The sequence below is a fragment of the Oncorhynchus clarkii genome, chromosome 21 (genome assembly GCF_045791955.1).
Source record: "Oncorhynchus clarkii lewisi isolate Uvic-CL-2024 chromosome 21, UVic_Ocla_1.0, whole genome shotgun sequence".
Classification (NCBI taxonomy): domain Eukaryota; kingdom Metazoa; phylum Chordata; class Actinopteri; order Salmoniformes; family Salmonidae; genus Oncorhynchus; species Oncorhynchus clarkii.
This window is the reverse complement of record NC_092167.1, coordinates 6,205,747-6,222,138: the sequence shown is the minus strand read 5'-3', so window position 1 is coordinate 6,222,138 and position 16,392 is coordinate 6,205,747. Positions and strand designations below refer to the sequence as shown.

Below are 16,392 nucleotides of genomic sequence, written 5' to 3'. Positions count from 1 at the left end.
GGTTAGGATCCCCACTTCAAAGGGTTTCCTCCTAATATCACTGTGAGAGAGATCTCTATTTATTAAGGCCCCATGGCGCTTACATATTTACCTTTAGAAAGACAAATGGATGGGCCTGAAGTTAAAAGACAGTTGGCCGAGCAGGCATACTCTGCAGTACCTCAGGCCCCCGTGTAGGATATCTAGGACTTCTTCCTTTGGGAATATGGTAGAACTCTTGTGCTTTGAAGTGTCAAACATGTTAGATATAAGGAAATATATTTAAGTAGCCAATAACTGAGTATGACATAATTGATTTACTGTCTTTTAGAGTTAAGATAACTACTTACAAAACTTCAAACCAGAAGACTTGTCAAGTCTAGGCTACACACATGTGCACAAAATAAATTGCTGGCTGGATGAACAGTGCCTTCGGAAAGTATGCTGACCCTTGACTTTGTCCACGTTTTGTCAGGTTACAGCCTTTTTTTAAATGAATCTACACACGATACCCCATAATGACAAAGAGAAAACAGGTTGCTCTAAATCTTTGCAGATGTATGAAAAAAACACAACTGAAATATCACATCTACATACACTACTGTTCAAAAGGTTGGGGTAACACCTAGAAATGTCCTTGTTTTCCATGAAAACATACATGAAATGAGTTGCAAAATGAATAGGAAAAATAGTCAAGACGTTGACATGGTTATGATTTTTAATTGAAATAATAATTGTGTCCTTCAAACTTTGCTTTCGTCAAAGAAACCTACATTTGCAGCAATTACAGCCTTGCAGACCTTTGGCATTCTAGTTGTCAATTTGTTGAGGTAATCTGAAGAGATTTCACCCCATGCTTCCTGAAGCACCTCCCACAAGTTGGATTGGCTTGATGGGCACTTCTTACATACCATATGGTCAAGCTGCTCCCACAACAGCTCAATAGGGTTGAGATCCAGTGACTGTCCTGGCCACTCCATTATAGACAGCTGACTGCTTCTTCCCTAAATAGTTCTTGCATAGTTTGGTGTTGTGCTTTGGGTCATTGTCCTGTTGTAGGAGGAAATTGGCTCCAATTAAGCACCGTCCACAGGGTATGGCATTAAGCGCCGTCCACAGGGTATGGCATTAAGCGCCGTCCACAGGGTATGGCATTAAGCGCCGTCCACAGGGTATGGCATTAAGCGCCGTCCACAGGGTATGGCATTAAGCGCCGTCCACAGGGTATGGCATGGCTTTGCAAAATGGAGTGAAAGACTTCCTTCATCAACATCGCTTTTCCCCTGTACAAATCTCCCACTTTACCACCACCAAAGCACCTCCAGACCATCACATTGCCTCCACCTTGCTTAAAATGGTGTCAAGCACTCCTCCAGCATCTTTTCATTTTATCTGCGTCTCACGAATGTTCTTCTTTGTGATCCGAACACTTTTACTGGTGTTAAGCAAGTTACTATTTAATGAAGCTGCCAGTTAAGGACTTGTGAGGCGTCTGTTTCTCAAATTAGACACTCTAATGTACTTGTCATCTTGCTCAGTTGTGCACCAGGGCCTCCCACTCCTCTTTCTATTCTGGTTAGGGCCAGTTTGCACTGTTTTGTGAAGGGAGAAGTACACAGCGTTGTACCAGTTCTTGTTTCTTGGCAATTTCTCGCATGGAAGAGCCTTCATTTCTCAGAACAAGAATAGACTAACGAGTTTCAGAAAAAAGTTATTTGTTTCTGGCCATGAAGTACCTTAGGCATCAATTACAGCCTGAGTCTTCTTGGGTATGACGCTACAAGCTTGGCACACCTTTATTTGGGGAGTTTCTCCCATTTTTCTCTGCAGATCCTCTCAAGCTCAGTCAGGTTGTGTTAGGGAAGATTCAGAATTTGTTGGTAACATATGTGAGATGTTTTATATTTATCAAATGGGTGTAAGTTAATTGGGCCGCTGAGAGGGGAGAGGTCAAAGTATCATCGTGTGTAAACATGTCTTTTGCTCCACTGTGTGTGTGCGCCAGTTCACTCCCTAGTTTTCCCATCGGAGATGGCAGTGTCTGGAATCATTCTCCTCTCCGTGAGCTTGTCCAGGATTGGTTGTATTTAGAGTTGGTTGTATCTAAATGACAATTTGATATATGCCTGTTGATATGGAGGGTTGGTTTATGGTTCTGGGGTTTGAGAAAGGAGACAAAGCTGAACGATGAATTATGTCTATGCTGTCTTATCCTGTGTGTGTGTCTTTACTATAAAGGACCTCATTTACAATGTGGAAGGGACTCTCAGAGGATTCACTGGGAGACACTGAATTATCTGAGAGTCACAGGATTGTGATAAGAGCTCATATAATTAAAGATGGACTTTTATAACTAACTCTGACTTGTGTGTGTGGTTTGCTCCCATGATTTGGTAAATAGAGGACATTTCCACGACAGTTGCTGCACAGCTACTTTCAGGTCTCTCTAGAGATGTTCGATCAGGTTCAAGTCCGGGCTCTGGCTGGAATGGACATTGTCCCGAAGCCACCCCTGAGTTGTCTAGGCTGTGTGCTTAGGGTCATTGTCCTGTTGGAAGGTGAACGTTCGCCCCCAGTCTGAGGTCCTGAGCGCTCTGGAGCAGGTTTTCATCAAGGATCTCTCTGTACTTCGCTCTGTTCGTCTTTGCCTCAATTCGGAATAGTCTCCTGGTCCCTGCCGCTGAAAAACATCCCCACAGCATGATGCTGCCACCACCATGCTTCAGCGTAGTGTTTCCTCCAACCATGACGCTTGGCATTAAGGCCAAAGAGTTCAATCTTGGTTTCATCAAGCCAGATAAATCTTGTTTCTCATGGTCTGAGAGTCTTTGGGTGCCTTTTGGCAAACTAAAAGTGGGCTGTCATGTGCCTTTTACTGAGGAGTGGCTTCTGTCTGGCCACTCTACCATAAAGGCCTGATTGGTGGAGATGTGAAGAGATGGTTGTCTCCACAGAGGAACTCTAGAACTCTGTCAGTGAGACCATCAGGTTCTTGGTCACCTCCCTGACCAAGGCCATTCTCCCCCGATTTCTCAGTTTGGCCGGCGGCCAGCTCTAGAAAGAGACTTGGTGGTTCCAAACTTCTTCCATTTAAGAATAATGGAGGCCATTGTGTTCCTGGGGAACTTCAATGCTGCAGAAATGTTTTGGTACCCTTCACCAAATCTGAGCATCAACAAAATCCTGTCTCGGAGCTCTACGGACAATTCCTTCGACATCATGGCGGTGTGTGCCTTTCCAAATCATGTCTAATCAATTGAATTTACCACAGGTGAACTCCAATCAAGTTGTAGAAACATCTCAAGGATAATCAATGGAAACAGGATGCACCTGAGCTATATTTCGAGTCACATAGCAAAGGGTCTGAATATTTATGTAAATCTTACTTTAAAACGTTTTTTTTTGTTTGTTGACATTTGCAAGAAACTCTCAAAACCTGTTTTGTTGCGTCATTATGAGGTATTGTGTGTAGATTTCTAAGGATTTGTAAGGTTGTAACGTAGCAAAAGTCAAGGGATTTGAATACTTTCCGAAGACACTGTATATTTAAATTCTGAAGTACGATGAAGATGTGGTGTCATGGACAGGGCTACCCATGGCTTGTGTAACCTTCACATTTTATCTTTACGAACGGAAATAATTTAAATGAATCTGAGACTGACACACTATCAGTGTGTTTGAGGGGATCAGTTTGAGCAAAGCGAGGGGCAGAATCGCTAACGTTAATCAAACAATGGATGCAAGGTGATTTGTTGATCAGTAATTCTGCTCAATCACACAGCAACATAGTCAATCTCAAACATGTACCATGTGAATCATGTTCTGAAAGTCTTCCTCCGTGACAAAATGGTAGTCGCTCCCGTCCTCCTCTCCAAAGTAGGGACCCCTGGTGGTATGGCAGGTTCTGTGACAACAAGAGACAAATGGTTCCAATGGCAATACAGCAATACATTCAAGCTAGCAACTCAACTTCATTGGTCATGTACACAGTTTAGCAGGTGTTATGGCTGCAGCGAACTGCTTATGTTCCTATCAATCAATGCAGTAAATGTCAACAAGCCACAATAATCCAACATTTAAAATAATCAAAAACTCCTAAGGATCATAATGGTATTGCAACACACCGAGACAGAATAACGGACAGACTAGACATATAGACGGACACGTGCCACACACTCGCTTTGATGCACACAAGCGCACACACACCAACTCCACTACCCAGGTGAAGTGGAGCACTCCATGGCCACATCAACAGGTTCTTGTCATTTTGGAGGGGTAAGTATGTTAACTGTTTTTTACGTTAGCTCTGGAGAGGACAGGGGCTGGGATGGGGCGACCTCCCCTGGGTTCGGGGATGTAGAAGGAAGTGTGTGTGCGGGTGTCTGTGTGTAGAGCAGGGCTCTCCAAACATGTTCATGGAGAGCCACCCTCCTGGAGGATTTCACTCCAACCCTCATCTAACGTACCCGATTCTAATAATTAGTTGGTTGATCAACTGAATCAGGTTAGTTACAAATGGTGTTGGAGTTAAAACCTACAGGAGGGTGGCTCTCCAGGAACAGGGTTGGAGTTAAAACCTACAGGAGGGTATCTCTCAAGGAACAGGGTTGGAGTGAAAACCTACAGGAGGGTAGCTCTCCAGGAACAGGGTTGGAGTTAAAACCTACAGGAGGGTAGCTCTCCAGGAATAGGGTTGGAGTTAAAACCTACAGGAGGGTGGCTCTCCAGGAACAGGGTTTGGGTTAAAACCTACAGGAGGGTGGCTCTCCAGGAACAGGGTTGGAGTGAAAACCTACAGGAGGGTGGCTCTCCAGGAACAGGGTTTGGGTTAAAACCTACAGGAGGGTAGCTCTCCAGGAACAGGGTTAGAGTGAAAACCTACAGGAGGGTAGCTCTCCAAAACCTACAGGAGGGTAGCTCTCCAGGAACAGGGTTGGAGTGGAGGGTAAAACAGGGTTGGAGTGAAAACCTACAGGAGGGTAGCTCTCCAGGAACAGGGTTGGAGTGAAAACCTACAGGAGGGTAGCTCTCCAGGAACAGGGTTGGAGTGAAAACCTACAGGAGGGTAGCTCTCCAGGAACAGGGTTGGAGTGAAAACCTACAGGAGGGTAGCTCTCCAGGAACAGGGTTGGAGTGAAAACCTACAGGAGGGTAGCTCAGGGTTGGAGTGAAAACCTACAGGAGGGTAGCTCCAGGAACAGGGTTGGATTGAAAACCAACTGGAGGGTAGCTCTCCAGGAACAGGGATAGAGAACCCTGGTGTAGAGGTTTCTATTAAAACCAGCGTAAGGTGAGAGCCATAGACAAGCCATGTCCAGCAGATGTTCTTTTGATTCCAGCGCTCCAGTGTTCGTGCTCTCTCTACCACTATTTACTGCTTCTTATTTCTTCTATTGTCCGTGGTGGGGAACCTTGTTATTTATCACTCCCCATTGCTCATGTGTTGGAGGTATTGAACATCTGGTTTAACAGTGTGGAAGTATCATGTATCTATGGATGGGTAACCAGAGGGGATCCTCGTGAAATATATTTAGTACCATCCTAAACAATAACCCTAACCCTAGCCTTCACCTCTGTGACCAGGCCTTCTCATATTTAAGGTAACTGCATCCTTTGATAAAGTCTATTCTAATGAGCACAAAATGCGAGAAGCAAGCTGGCCAAAAGTAGTGCACTATATATGGAAAAGTGTGCTTTATGGATGCACACAAGCCCCCAGAGTTTGGCCACAGCTTGCCAAAAGTAGTGCACTACTATGTAGGAAATAGGGTACCATTTGGCACTTGGGACTCACCCGTAGGCGAAGAAGTCGTTGAACTCTCGGCAGAGCTTGTGGGCCAGCTCTCTCTTCCCACAAGCCTGGGGCCCAGTCAACACCAGCATGGGGTAGGGAGAGTCAAGACTGGGCAGGGTGCTGGGACACACGCACACAGCAACACATGGATGACACAGTACACCATTTAGAGAGAGGGAGAGCACAAGGATAAAGAGTCTAGGAGGTACTTTACCATTGTTCAGGACAACAAGCCAATCAGAAAAATCTGATTTTTCTAGGCCACGGGATAGGTCAGTTTCTATGATGTATAAATAGAGTATAAATGTCAGAAAAGCTACGTTTCTTCATTTTTAAAGATTGCCAGAACAAGTTAATTTAGTATGTAAGTTTTATTTAGAATATTCATCGTATCGACTTCTGATTGGCTGAAAGTCGTGTTCTAAGGAGGGTAGTCCAGTCAGGGTAGTTGGCGGATCGTGCTGTTTTTACCTATCGTAGATGACCTGGGGCTGCATCAGCTGGTATACCATGTGATTCATGTGCTCCCTGGCTGCCACTACCTCCAGAGGAGGGTCGTACTTGTTCACAGCCGAGACCTGGAGAACACAGGGGGAGACATTCATATGTCACAATGTTCACAGAAGACACCTGGAGAACACAGGGGGAGACGTTCATATGTAACAATGTTCACAGCAGACACCTGGAGAACACAATGTTCACAGCAGACACCTGGAGACGTTCATATGTCACAATGTTCACAGCAGACACCTGGAGAACACAGGGGGAGACGTTCATATGCTGAGACCTGGGGAACACAGGGGGAGACGTTCATATGTAACAATGTTCACAGCAGACACCTGGGGAACACAGGGGGAGACGTTCATATGTAACAATGTTCACAGCAGACACCTGGGGAACACAGGGGGAGACGTTCATATGTGACATTGCCGATAAATATCTTACTTCAAGTCAGTCCTATCTAGAAGTAACGTATGTACAGTCAGAAGTTTACATACACCTCAGCCAAATACATTTAAACTCAGTTTTTCACAATTCCTGACATTTAATCAGAGTAAAAATTCCCTCTTAGGTCAGTTAGGATCACCACTTTATTTTAAGAATGTGAAATGTCAGAATAATAGTAGAGAGAATGATTTATTTCAGCTTTTATTTCTTTCATCACATTCCCAGTGGGTCAGAAGTTTACATACACTGAATTAGTATTTGGTAGCATTGCCTTTAAATTGTTTAACTTGGGTCAAACGTTTCAGGTAGCCTTCCACAAGCTTCCCACAATAAGTTTGGTGAATTTTGGCCCATTCCTCCTGACTGAGCTGGTGTAACTGAGCCAGGTTTGTAGGCCTCCTTGCTCGCACACACTTTTCAATTCTGCCCACACATTCTATAGGATTGAGGTCAGGGCTTTGTGATGGCCACTCCAATACCTTGACATTGTTGTCCTTAAGCCATTTTGCCACAACTTTGGAAGTATGCTTGGGGTCATTGTGCATTTGGAAGACCCATTTGCGACCAAACTTTAACTTCATGATGCCATCTATTTTGTGAAGTGCATCAGTCCCTTCTGCAGCAAAGCACCCCAGTGCGTCACGGTTGGGATGGTGTTCTTCAGCTTGCAAGCCTCCCCCTTTTTCCTCTAAACATAACGATGGTCATTATAGCCAAACAGTTCTAGAGGATATTTCTACAAAAAGTAAGATTTTTCTCGCCATGTGCAGTTGCAAACCGTAGTCTGTTTTTTTCTTCGTGGTGGTTTTGGAGCAGTGGCTTATGTCGCTATAGGACTCGTTTTACTGTGGATATAGATACTTTTGTACCTGCTTCCTCCAGCATCTACACAAGGTCCTTTGCTGTTGTTCTGGGATTGATTTGCACTTTTCGCACCAAAGTACGTTCACCTCTAGGAGACAGAACGCGTCTCCTTTCTGAGCGGTATGAACGCTGCGTGGTCCCATGGTGTTTATACTTCAGTACTATTGTTTGTACAGAGGAATGTGGTACCTTCAGGTGTTTGGAAATTGCTCCCAAGGATGAACCAGACTTGTGGAGGTCTACAATTTATTTTCTGAGGTCTTGGCTGATTTCTTTTGATTTTCCCATGATGTCAAGCAAAGAGCCACTGAGTTTGAAGGTAGGCCTTGAAATACATCCACAGGTACACCTCCAATTGACTCAAATTATGTCAATTAGCCTATCAGAAGCTTCTAAAGCCATGACATGACAATTTTCCAAGCTGTTTAAAGATACAGTCAACTTAGTGTATGTAAACTTCTGACCCACTGGAATTGTGATATAGTGAATTATAAGTGAAATAATCTGTCTGTAAACAATTGTTGGAAAAATTACTTGTGTCATGCACAAAGTAGATGTCCTAACCAACTTGTCAAAACTATAGTTTGTTAACAAGAGATTTGTGGAGTGGTTGAAAAACGAGTTTAATGACTCCAACCTAAGTGTATGTAAACTTCAGACTTCAACTGTATCATTGACCTATATTATAAAACCTCTACAGATCCTGACAGATGACCACTGTTGTAAATAAAAACATACCAGGTTAGCATTCACTGTCCCAATTAGCAAAACATGCCACTCAGTTATTGATGCCCCTCCTCCACTTCCTATAGGCACAGTATTACACACAGGGATGGACATCTAATAGAACATTACCAAGCTAGCCCGAGATGCAGGAGAAATGTTGTCTTTTCCATCTTCACCCAGCAGATTTTGGACCTACTGTAGGCTAGTATCAAATGTGGTCTACTAGCTAGCCGGCTGGCCAGTGCCAGTCTACTAGCCAGCCGGCTGGCCAGCGCCAGTATACTAGCCCGCTGACCAGTGGCAGTCTACTAGCCAGCCGGCTAGCACCAGTCTACTAGCCCGGCTGGCCAGCGGCAGTCTACTAGCCCGGCTGGCCAGCGCCAGTCTACTAGCCCGGCTGGCCAGCGCTAGTCTACTAGCCAGGCTGGCCAGCGCCAGTCTTCTAGCCCAGCCTGGCTGGCCAGCACCAGTCTACTAGCCCGGCTGGCCAGCACCAGTCTACTAGCCCGGCTGGCCAGCGGCAGTCTACTAGCCCGGCTGGCCAGCGGCAGTCTACTAGCCCGGCTGGCCAGCAGCAGTCTACTAGCCCGGCTGGCCAGTGGCAGTCTACTAGCCCGGCCCAAAATCCTTAAGTTCCATCACTGATAACCATCTCATACATCCAACCTGCCTTCTCCTCTACTGTGACTTTCTCCTGGTCCAGGCCAGTCAGGTGTTGAAGGAGGAAGATCACTGCCAGTCTGTAGTCCAGTTGCTCCTGGGGTTGACACAACAGTGAAAGAAGCAGCATGGACATGTCTATTGTCAGTACAGAGGAAGCAGACAGCATTAGGGAGCTAACTTGTTTAGTGATGTGTTCTGGGTGTAGGTGCAGTGCAGCTACCTGGACTAGGTTTCTCTGCAGATTCAGCTCCCGGAGCAGGCACAGGTCATGGATGTGTGTGGCCTCCTTGATTTCACTGATCTGAGAACAGTATATCATAGAGAAAAAAGATCTGATGCTTGGATCAAGAATAAATCCTTTAAAAACTATTAAAACTAAATGTAATACCACAGCCAATCTATCAGTTGATGCAGTGGAATAGCTTTATCACTCAGCTCCTGGTATACAGTCGCTAGGTGGTTTAGTGATACTGGCCATTGGTACCATGCAGACAGTGGCAGAGACAAGAGCAGGACATTAGGGAATGGACTGTGTCTCACCAGGTACCTCTCCAGTTTGACAGGAGAGCAGGACATTAAGGAATGGACTGTGTCTCACCAGGTTCCTCTCCAGTTTGAGAAGAGAGCAGGACATTAAGGAATGGACTGTGTCTCACCAGGTACCTCTCCAGTTTGACAGGAGAGCAGGACATTAAGGAATGGACTGTGTCTCACCAGGTTCCTCTCCAGTTTGACAGGAGAGCAGGACATTAAGGAATGGACTGTGTCTCACCAGGTTACTCTCCAGTTTGAGAAGAGAGCAGGACATTAAGGAGTGGACTGTGTCTCACCAGGTTCCTCTCCAGTTTGAGAAGAGAGCAGGACATTAAGGAATGGACTGTGTCTCACCAGGTTCCTCTCCAGTTTGACAGGAGAGCAGGACATTAAGGAATGGACTGTGTCTCACCAGGTTCCTCTCCAGTTTGACAGGAGAGCAGGACATTAAGGAATGGACTGTGTCTCACCAGGTTCCTCTCCAGTTTGACAGGAGAGCAGGACATTAAGGAATGGACTGTGTCTCACCAGGTTACTCTCCAGTTTGACAGGAGAGCAGGACATTAAGGAATTAGGGAGGGTAACCAAGGTCGACAAGAGAGCAGGACATTAAGGAATGGACTGTGTCTCACCAGGTTACTCTCCAGATTGATGGAGCCCAGCAGATGGAGATTCTGCAGGCCTGACAGACTGCTGATGCGGTTCAGAGACAGATCCAGGACCTGCAGGGTTCTCAGAGTCTCCACATTCTCTATCTTCTCAATCTGATTCCCCCTCTGGATAGAGAGGACGTGATACATGACAAACACTGGGAATATGAATACCGTGTGGACAAATACACACACACATATTAATGAACTCATACAAGCTCACACACACACACAACTCTCCCTCCTCCTACACACTGTCACGACGTTGCCCTCTTTGGACACAGCGAGTACCACCTCCCTACCTCTGTACCATCTCTCTCTGTCTGTCTCCTTACAACCAGGCTGCTGTGGTCAGAGAGGTCGTAAATTCTTTCTTTGTTGAATTTTTACACCCTTTTCTCCCCAATTTTGTGGTATCCAATTGTTAGTAGCTACTATCTTGTCTCATCGCTACAACTCCCGTACGGGAGAGACGAAGGTTGAAAGTCATGCATCCTCCGATACACAACCCAACCAAGCCGCACTGCTTCTGAACACAGCGCGCATCCAACCCGGAAGTCAGCCGGGTTGGATGTGTCGGAGGAAACACCGTGCACCTGGCAACCTTGGTTAGCGTGCACTGCGCCCGGCCCGCCACAGGAGTCGCTGGTGCGCGATGAGACAAGGATATCCCTACCGGCCAAACCCTCCCTAACCCGGACGACGCTAGGCCAATTGTGCGTCACCCCACGGACCTCCCGGTCGCAGCCAGTTACGACAGAGCCTGGGCGCGAACCCAGAGTCTCTGGTGGCACAGCTGGCGCTGCAGTACCTCGCCCTTAACCACTGCGCCACCCGGGGGGCCGGTCGTAAATTCTTAGAGAAGATCCTGCCTCATGGCCAGACAGTATAGAGAGAGTGAGTTTTCATAGAGAGAACAAATGAATTTCTTCTTCCTCACAGAACTGGAGAACCGAACGACATTTATGTTCTGGAGAAGGTATAAAAGATCGGAGAAGAATCCAGCTACGAACTGGTCCGTTTGGTACAATTTTGTGAAACTCATGGGAGACAATTCGACCACATTACCATAACGCTTTTTATACAATAGCCTCAGTTATGAGGCTTACATCTAATTGTTGTATAAGATTAATGAGTGAGGTTGTGTAATGTGATTTTGGACTGTTTAATGAAGGAAACTCCAATTCCCTAAAAAGTTTCACTAAGTCATTGGCACACTCCCAGGGGCACAGACAGGACCTGGCGTCATGAAACAGACTTTTTCTGTGTCCCAAATAAAACCTCCACCTGTGTTTTCTATCACCAGAACGAGCTTACCTCAATTACGAGATGGCTAAAGGTTGCAGACCAGCTTACCACGAGAGGGCCAAGGTTTGAGTAGAGACCTGAGTATAAGCTAAGGTTTGAGTAGATGGCTGAATCTTTTATCCATACCACGTGGTTAAACTCTTAAGACTATTGATACCGATAGAATAAGAACAAGTCTTTGATATTAATTACTAGTCTGCAGCTAGGAATTCGGTGTCATTGAACGCGAAGACCGACAACCGCCGAAACATCTATTCTATAACGACATGAATGAATGTCACTCTGAACTATCCATTCTAACCACGACAGAGAGAGAGGGCGGACACTCTCCAACAGAAACAAACTTTTCAACAGAGATCCCGACGACACACTGAGCGTAAATATATATATTGATTGCAATTGTTCCCGAATGAGTGAGCGTTCATGTGCAAAGGATTAGCATTTCAATTGTTATAATATTCAACTCTGTAGTGTCTCCTCAGCTGACCCCCCACTCCCCTTTTGTCTAACAAGCCGCCATGCCGGTTTAGCCCACTAGGGAACATTCTCCTATCATTCTCCTATCATTTCCTTGTAGCCATATCTACTGTTTGTTATTTCTGTGAATTACTTAGTTAGTAAATAAATGATTTTAAGGCAATTGATGTATGGATGACTCATAGTGAAGACTGGGTTCGTGCAAATAACCAACACTTTACAACGTTTGGAATGAGACTAACGTGAGGTAAATACTATTTCATTAATTCGAAGACTAATTGATCAGATATTAAAATATCTGAAAGTTATATTAGGAAAAGTATAACTTTGTAATCTGAATATTTTCCTTGGTGCCCCGAACTTCCTAGTTAATTACAGTTACATGATTAATCTGTTTAATCGCGTAATAATAATTACAGAGAGTTATTTGATAAATAAGTCTTCAGTTTTAATGATGCCAAAGACACGACAACACACACACGCCCATGTCACACACACACACACACACACACACACACACACACACACACACGCCCATGTCACACACACACACACACACACACACACACACATACTCACCCCACCCTCACTATCAAAGTTAACATTGAGTGTTCCCTTCCCCATCTGTAAGGAGTATAAAACTTATCCCTGAGATGTGTGTATGATTGACAGGCCAGCTCCAACGGTCTGGGTTGACAGGTGAGGAGTGACAGGTGAACAGCTGGCCAGACACTGATGTGCGCATGCCAAAAGCACTACAGACCAGCCCTCCTCTCCTCTAGAACCCACCATCCCTCCTGCTCTGTAACGACCCATCCCCACCCCACCTTCCCCCTGCGTGGGCTGTCATTCAGGATCCAGCCCCCACGGCCACCATGCCCTGCCCTCCTCCACTAGCCTTCCTGGCAGAGGGCTGCCGACAGCGGGGGACGGTGACCGCGCGGAGCCCTGGAAGCTCTCGAGGCCAGGGTGTGATGGGCTGAGAGAGGAGGCTGGCTGACAGGTAGCACGCTGTTAGGGAGCGGGGCTGGGCAGGAGAGGGCCGAGAGGGAAGGGGGAGGGGAGATGGAGACAGCGGCTGGTTCCCTGGTTGACAGGGATGCTATGGAGGGGTGAGGGAATAAGAGAGGAGAGGAGGGGGGGGGGGGGTGAACAGGGTCCAGGCTTGCTCACACCGCCGGCAGCTGGTCCCAGAGGGGAGGGTGGAAGCGGACATCGTGCTGACGATGAGGAATCACTTTGATAAAGGACACCAGCATCCGTCAGAGAGGGAGAGGGAAGGGTCTGGAGGCCCGCTGGCACAGCCATATGGTGGCTCTCACACTGGAGCCCATGTCTGTGTGTCTTTGAAAAGCTGAAGCTCAATTATGTCGGTGGTTTAAATATGAGACAGGATAGAGGGGGTAGGGGAGAGTTAAAAATACACCACCTGCTGTCATCATGTTTGAAGAGAAAGAAGTGCTCAAATATTGTGTGTAGCATAACTGGCACCACACTGGGGGGATAACCTTTTAGAAAAGCCATGACGTAATGGAAGAATGTAGACACCAGGAAGGGACATCAAGGTGAAAACACAAAACAACTGATTCACAGGAAAACACTTGTGTCCTAGTCGGTAGGCCATATTAAATCAACCACAAGACCAACCACTAACCACAGTACTGATGAGCTTAGAGAGCTGCGTCTATACAACCGGATGGGCATATTCATATATGAGCATAACGCATGGTAAAATATTATCTTTAAGAATCTAATTATTCAACAAACACACACGCAATGTAATTATTCATGTAACATCTCCATATATAACACCCATGAAAAGTGTTAGAAATTGAATAATTCAAGAAACAGGTGGAGCAGTTAGGACCTACCAGACAGAGGTCTTTGATTGGCAGGTTGTCCAGGCCTCTGATACAGGAGATCTTGTTGTGTGCCAGGCTGAGGTGTGTGAGGCTGGCACAATGCAGAAGACCACCGATCTCACTGAAACAGTTGTCTATCCAGAAGGGGCACACGTTAAGAATGGTATACAATGAGGAAGTAGTCTAGATAAGAACTTGACATGTATGTGTGTCTGTGTAAATACTTTTTGAAGGATACAGTCCAGATTCAGTTTACTCAAAGACGAGTAGGCTGACAAATGTGTCATCACGGACATCTGGTTATGGGAAAAGTTAACCTCCTGCGGAATACAACAAACATGAATAATGAATCAAGTGGACCAATCTTTAAATGCTTTTTGCAATGAAGAAATATGAAAATAAACAACCAAATGCATGTATAATATGATACATTCTACTAGTACTGTATAACTCACTGATAAACAATAAGAAGAAGTCAACCCTGGTAAGTTCCTTGTCATTCCAGGGTAGGTAATACTTAGTAAGCATATGGAAGGACACTACAGTATAAATGGTCTATGATGATTGGAACCCATCTTCTGGGACTACAGGCTTCAAGAAACCCCAAGCCACAAATCAAGTGTTGTCTTATCCTGTCTGTTGAAGGTCCCACCTTGAGGTTCTTGGGCGGCTGGAATCCAAAGAAGTCGGTGAGTTGGTTGTGGGAGGCATCCAGGATGATGAGATACGGCATGTGGCTTACACAGGATAAATCTACCAGTCAACATGCATTAGTAGAGTCAGGAGAGTCGGGCGAGCAGAGGGGGAGAGATGGCAACACCTGACACACAACTGTTATTATACAAACCTGAAGCCTAGAAGTTACAAGGGCACCGATGAGAAATGAACCCAGTTTAACTAATTAGGCTAATCAAGCTACATTTTCTATATCAGTAATTAGAATCATAACAAGGCGTACAGTGCATTTGTTAATATGAGACACACACACACCTTTTATTTTGTTGTAAGGAAGTTCTAGCTTTTGAAGGTGGACGTAATTGCAAAGGATGGCTACATTATTCAGATTTCGACCCTGGATGGAGACATATTCCGAAATTGAATTCCACATGACATAGAAAACAAAACAAGTTAAGAAATGCAACACAAATGGAAAGTAAACAGATTTGTTAGATATTCTTCCGTGAAAAGTCTGATGGTAAACAGTTACTCCTGTAAAGCATATTATCAGCGATTAATGGGGTTACACTATCAACCTGAAGTGTGTGTGTTGTGTGTGTTCTTACAGGCGCAAAGAGGAACTGGTAGACATGCTCTAGTCCAGTGGCAGAGTGTCCCAGGTTGGATAAACAGCTGGAAACTTCCTCTTCAGTCAACACACCATCGTTTTTCTGTATGAGACATTGCTACATCAAAACATGTTGCAGTACACAATAGAACAAGTCATGCACTGTCAATGCATTGTTTTTATGCACCAAACTTCTGTTATTATGAAACTCCGAGTAGAAAGAGAGAAAGAGAGAAGTTGCTTGCATCCTGAAAGTAATTAACAGAAAAGGCGTGTTACTCACCAAGCCTCATGGCCCATCTGACTAAAGCAGTTAGCATCTTTATTAATTTAGCTGTTACCCCAAGCTTCCTCCCTTACCTCCATTGTCTTCTCCTCCTTCTCTTCCTCGGAGGTTGAAAACGTGTCTGCACACGGCTGATGAACCGCAGCAGGAAATGGTTGCGCATCAGTGGTCTCCTGTGTCACTGACTCATGAGGGTAGCAAGTGGGTGACCCAGAGGAATACTGGGGCGATGTTTGCTTCCCGATATCTTGCAAATTGGAAATTGTCGAAGTAGAAGACATTTTGGATGAAATTGTTTGGCATGAGAATACTTTGGGGATATTTTTACTTACTAATTAGCCTAGGTAGGTAGCTATTTTGAAAGTTGGCTCAGCTGGAGCAGATAGCGTTCTCTGTTGCTTAGTAACGAAGACGAAGCGTCAGTAGGTGAATTGAACTGTGGGAGATGTCGTTTTTGATTCATTTACTTCCCAACAGTTCATAAAATCTTTCAAACCCTGGTTCCCAGGTTCCACCGCCTGGAAAAAGTAATATATTCATGCATTTTCATTTTAGTGTGCCGAGACAAATATTAGCCATTACATCTTCTAATAACTTTACACTAATCACCATGTTGAAACCTCCATCATGCTCACCAAAATGCCAAAAAAAGTTTGACATACTAGATTTCAAGCAGTGTGCTTTGTGCATCAGACATCTTTCAACAGGTCTTGATCATTCTATAGAAACGCCTTCTTCTGACATCCCATCAGATCTGGCAGCTGAGCTCAATTCCTGACAGTGTATATTTTGGATCCGTCTATGTAAAATGACATCATCGGACAAAGTAAATTTGTGTCAATGTGAAAAGACTGAATTATACGGTGCAACAGCGCATAGACAGACCATGTTGTTTGGGGAGTGTTTCGTTCTGTATGGCATTCGTCAATTCCTCTGTGTCAATGGAAGAAACTAGTCCCTTGACCACACAAGGTAGGAAACTGGCTCTTTTCATTGTACAAAAACACACAAACTGC

The 16,392-nt window shown here is 45.2% G+C and overlaps 1 protein-coding gene across 1 annotated transcript in view; it reads right to left on the bottom strand.

Annotated features, from left to right (window-relative positions):
* LOC139379572 (leucine-rich repeat and guanylate kinase domain-containing protein-like) overlaps positions 1-15,657 on the bottom strand; it is a 30,791-nt gene extending 15,134 nt beyond the window's left edge. Inside the window, exons 1-12 of the mRNA XM_071122387.1 lie at positions 15,451-15,657; positions 15,089-15,193; positions 14,796-14,877; positions 14,458-14,558; positions 14,044-14,125; positions 13,815-13,939; positions 10,141-10,284; positions 9,195-9,275; positions 8,982-9,068; positions 6,245-6,351; positions 5,774-5,893; positions 3,787-3,883 (exon numbers count right to left, since the gene is read on the bottom strand). Of these exons, the coding sequence (XP_070978488.1) occupies positions 3,787-3,883; positions 5,774-5,893; positions 6,245-6,351; positions 8,982-9,068; positions 9,195-9,275; positions 10,141-10,284; positions 13,815-13,939; positions 14,044-14,125; positions 14,458-14,558; positions 14,796-14,877; positions 15,089-15,193; positions 15,451-15,657 (1,338 nt within the window). The remainder of the gene's footprint in view (positions 1-3,786; positions 3,884-5,773; positions 5,894-6,244; positions 6,352-8,981; positions 9,069-9,194; positions 9,276-10,140; positions 10,285-13,814; positions 13,940-14,043; positions 14,126-14,457; positions 14,559-14,795; positions 14,878-15,088; positions 15,194-15,450) is intronic.
* Positions 15,658-16,392: the final 735 nt, after the last annotated feature.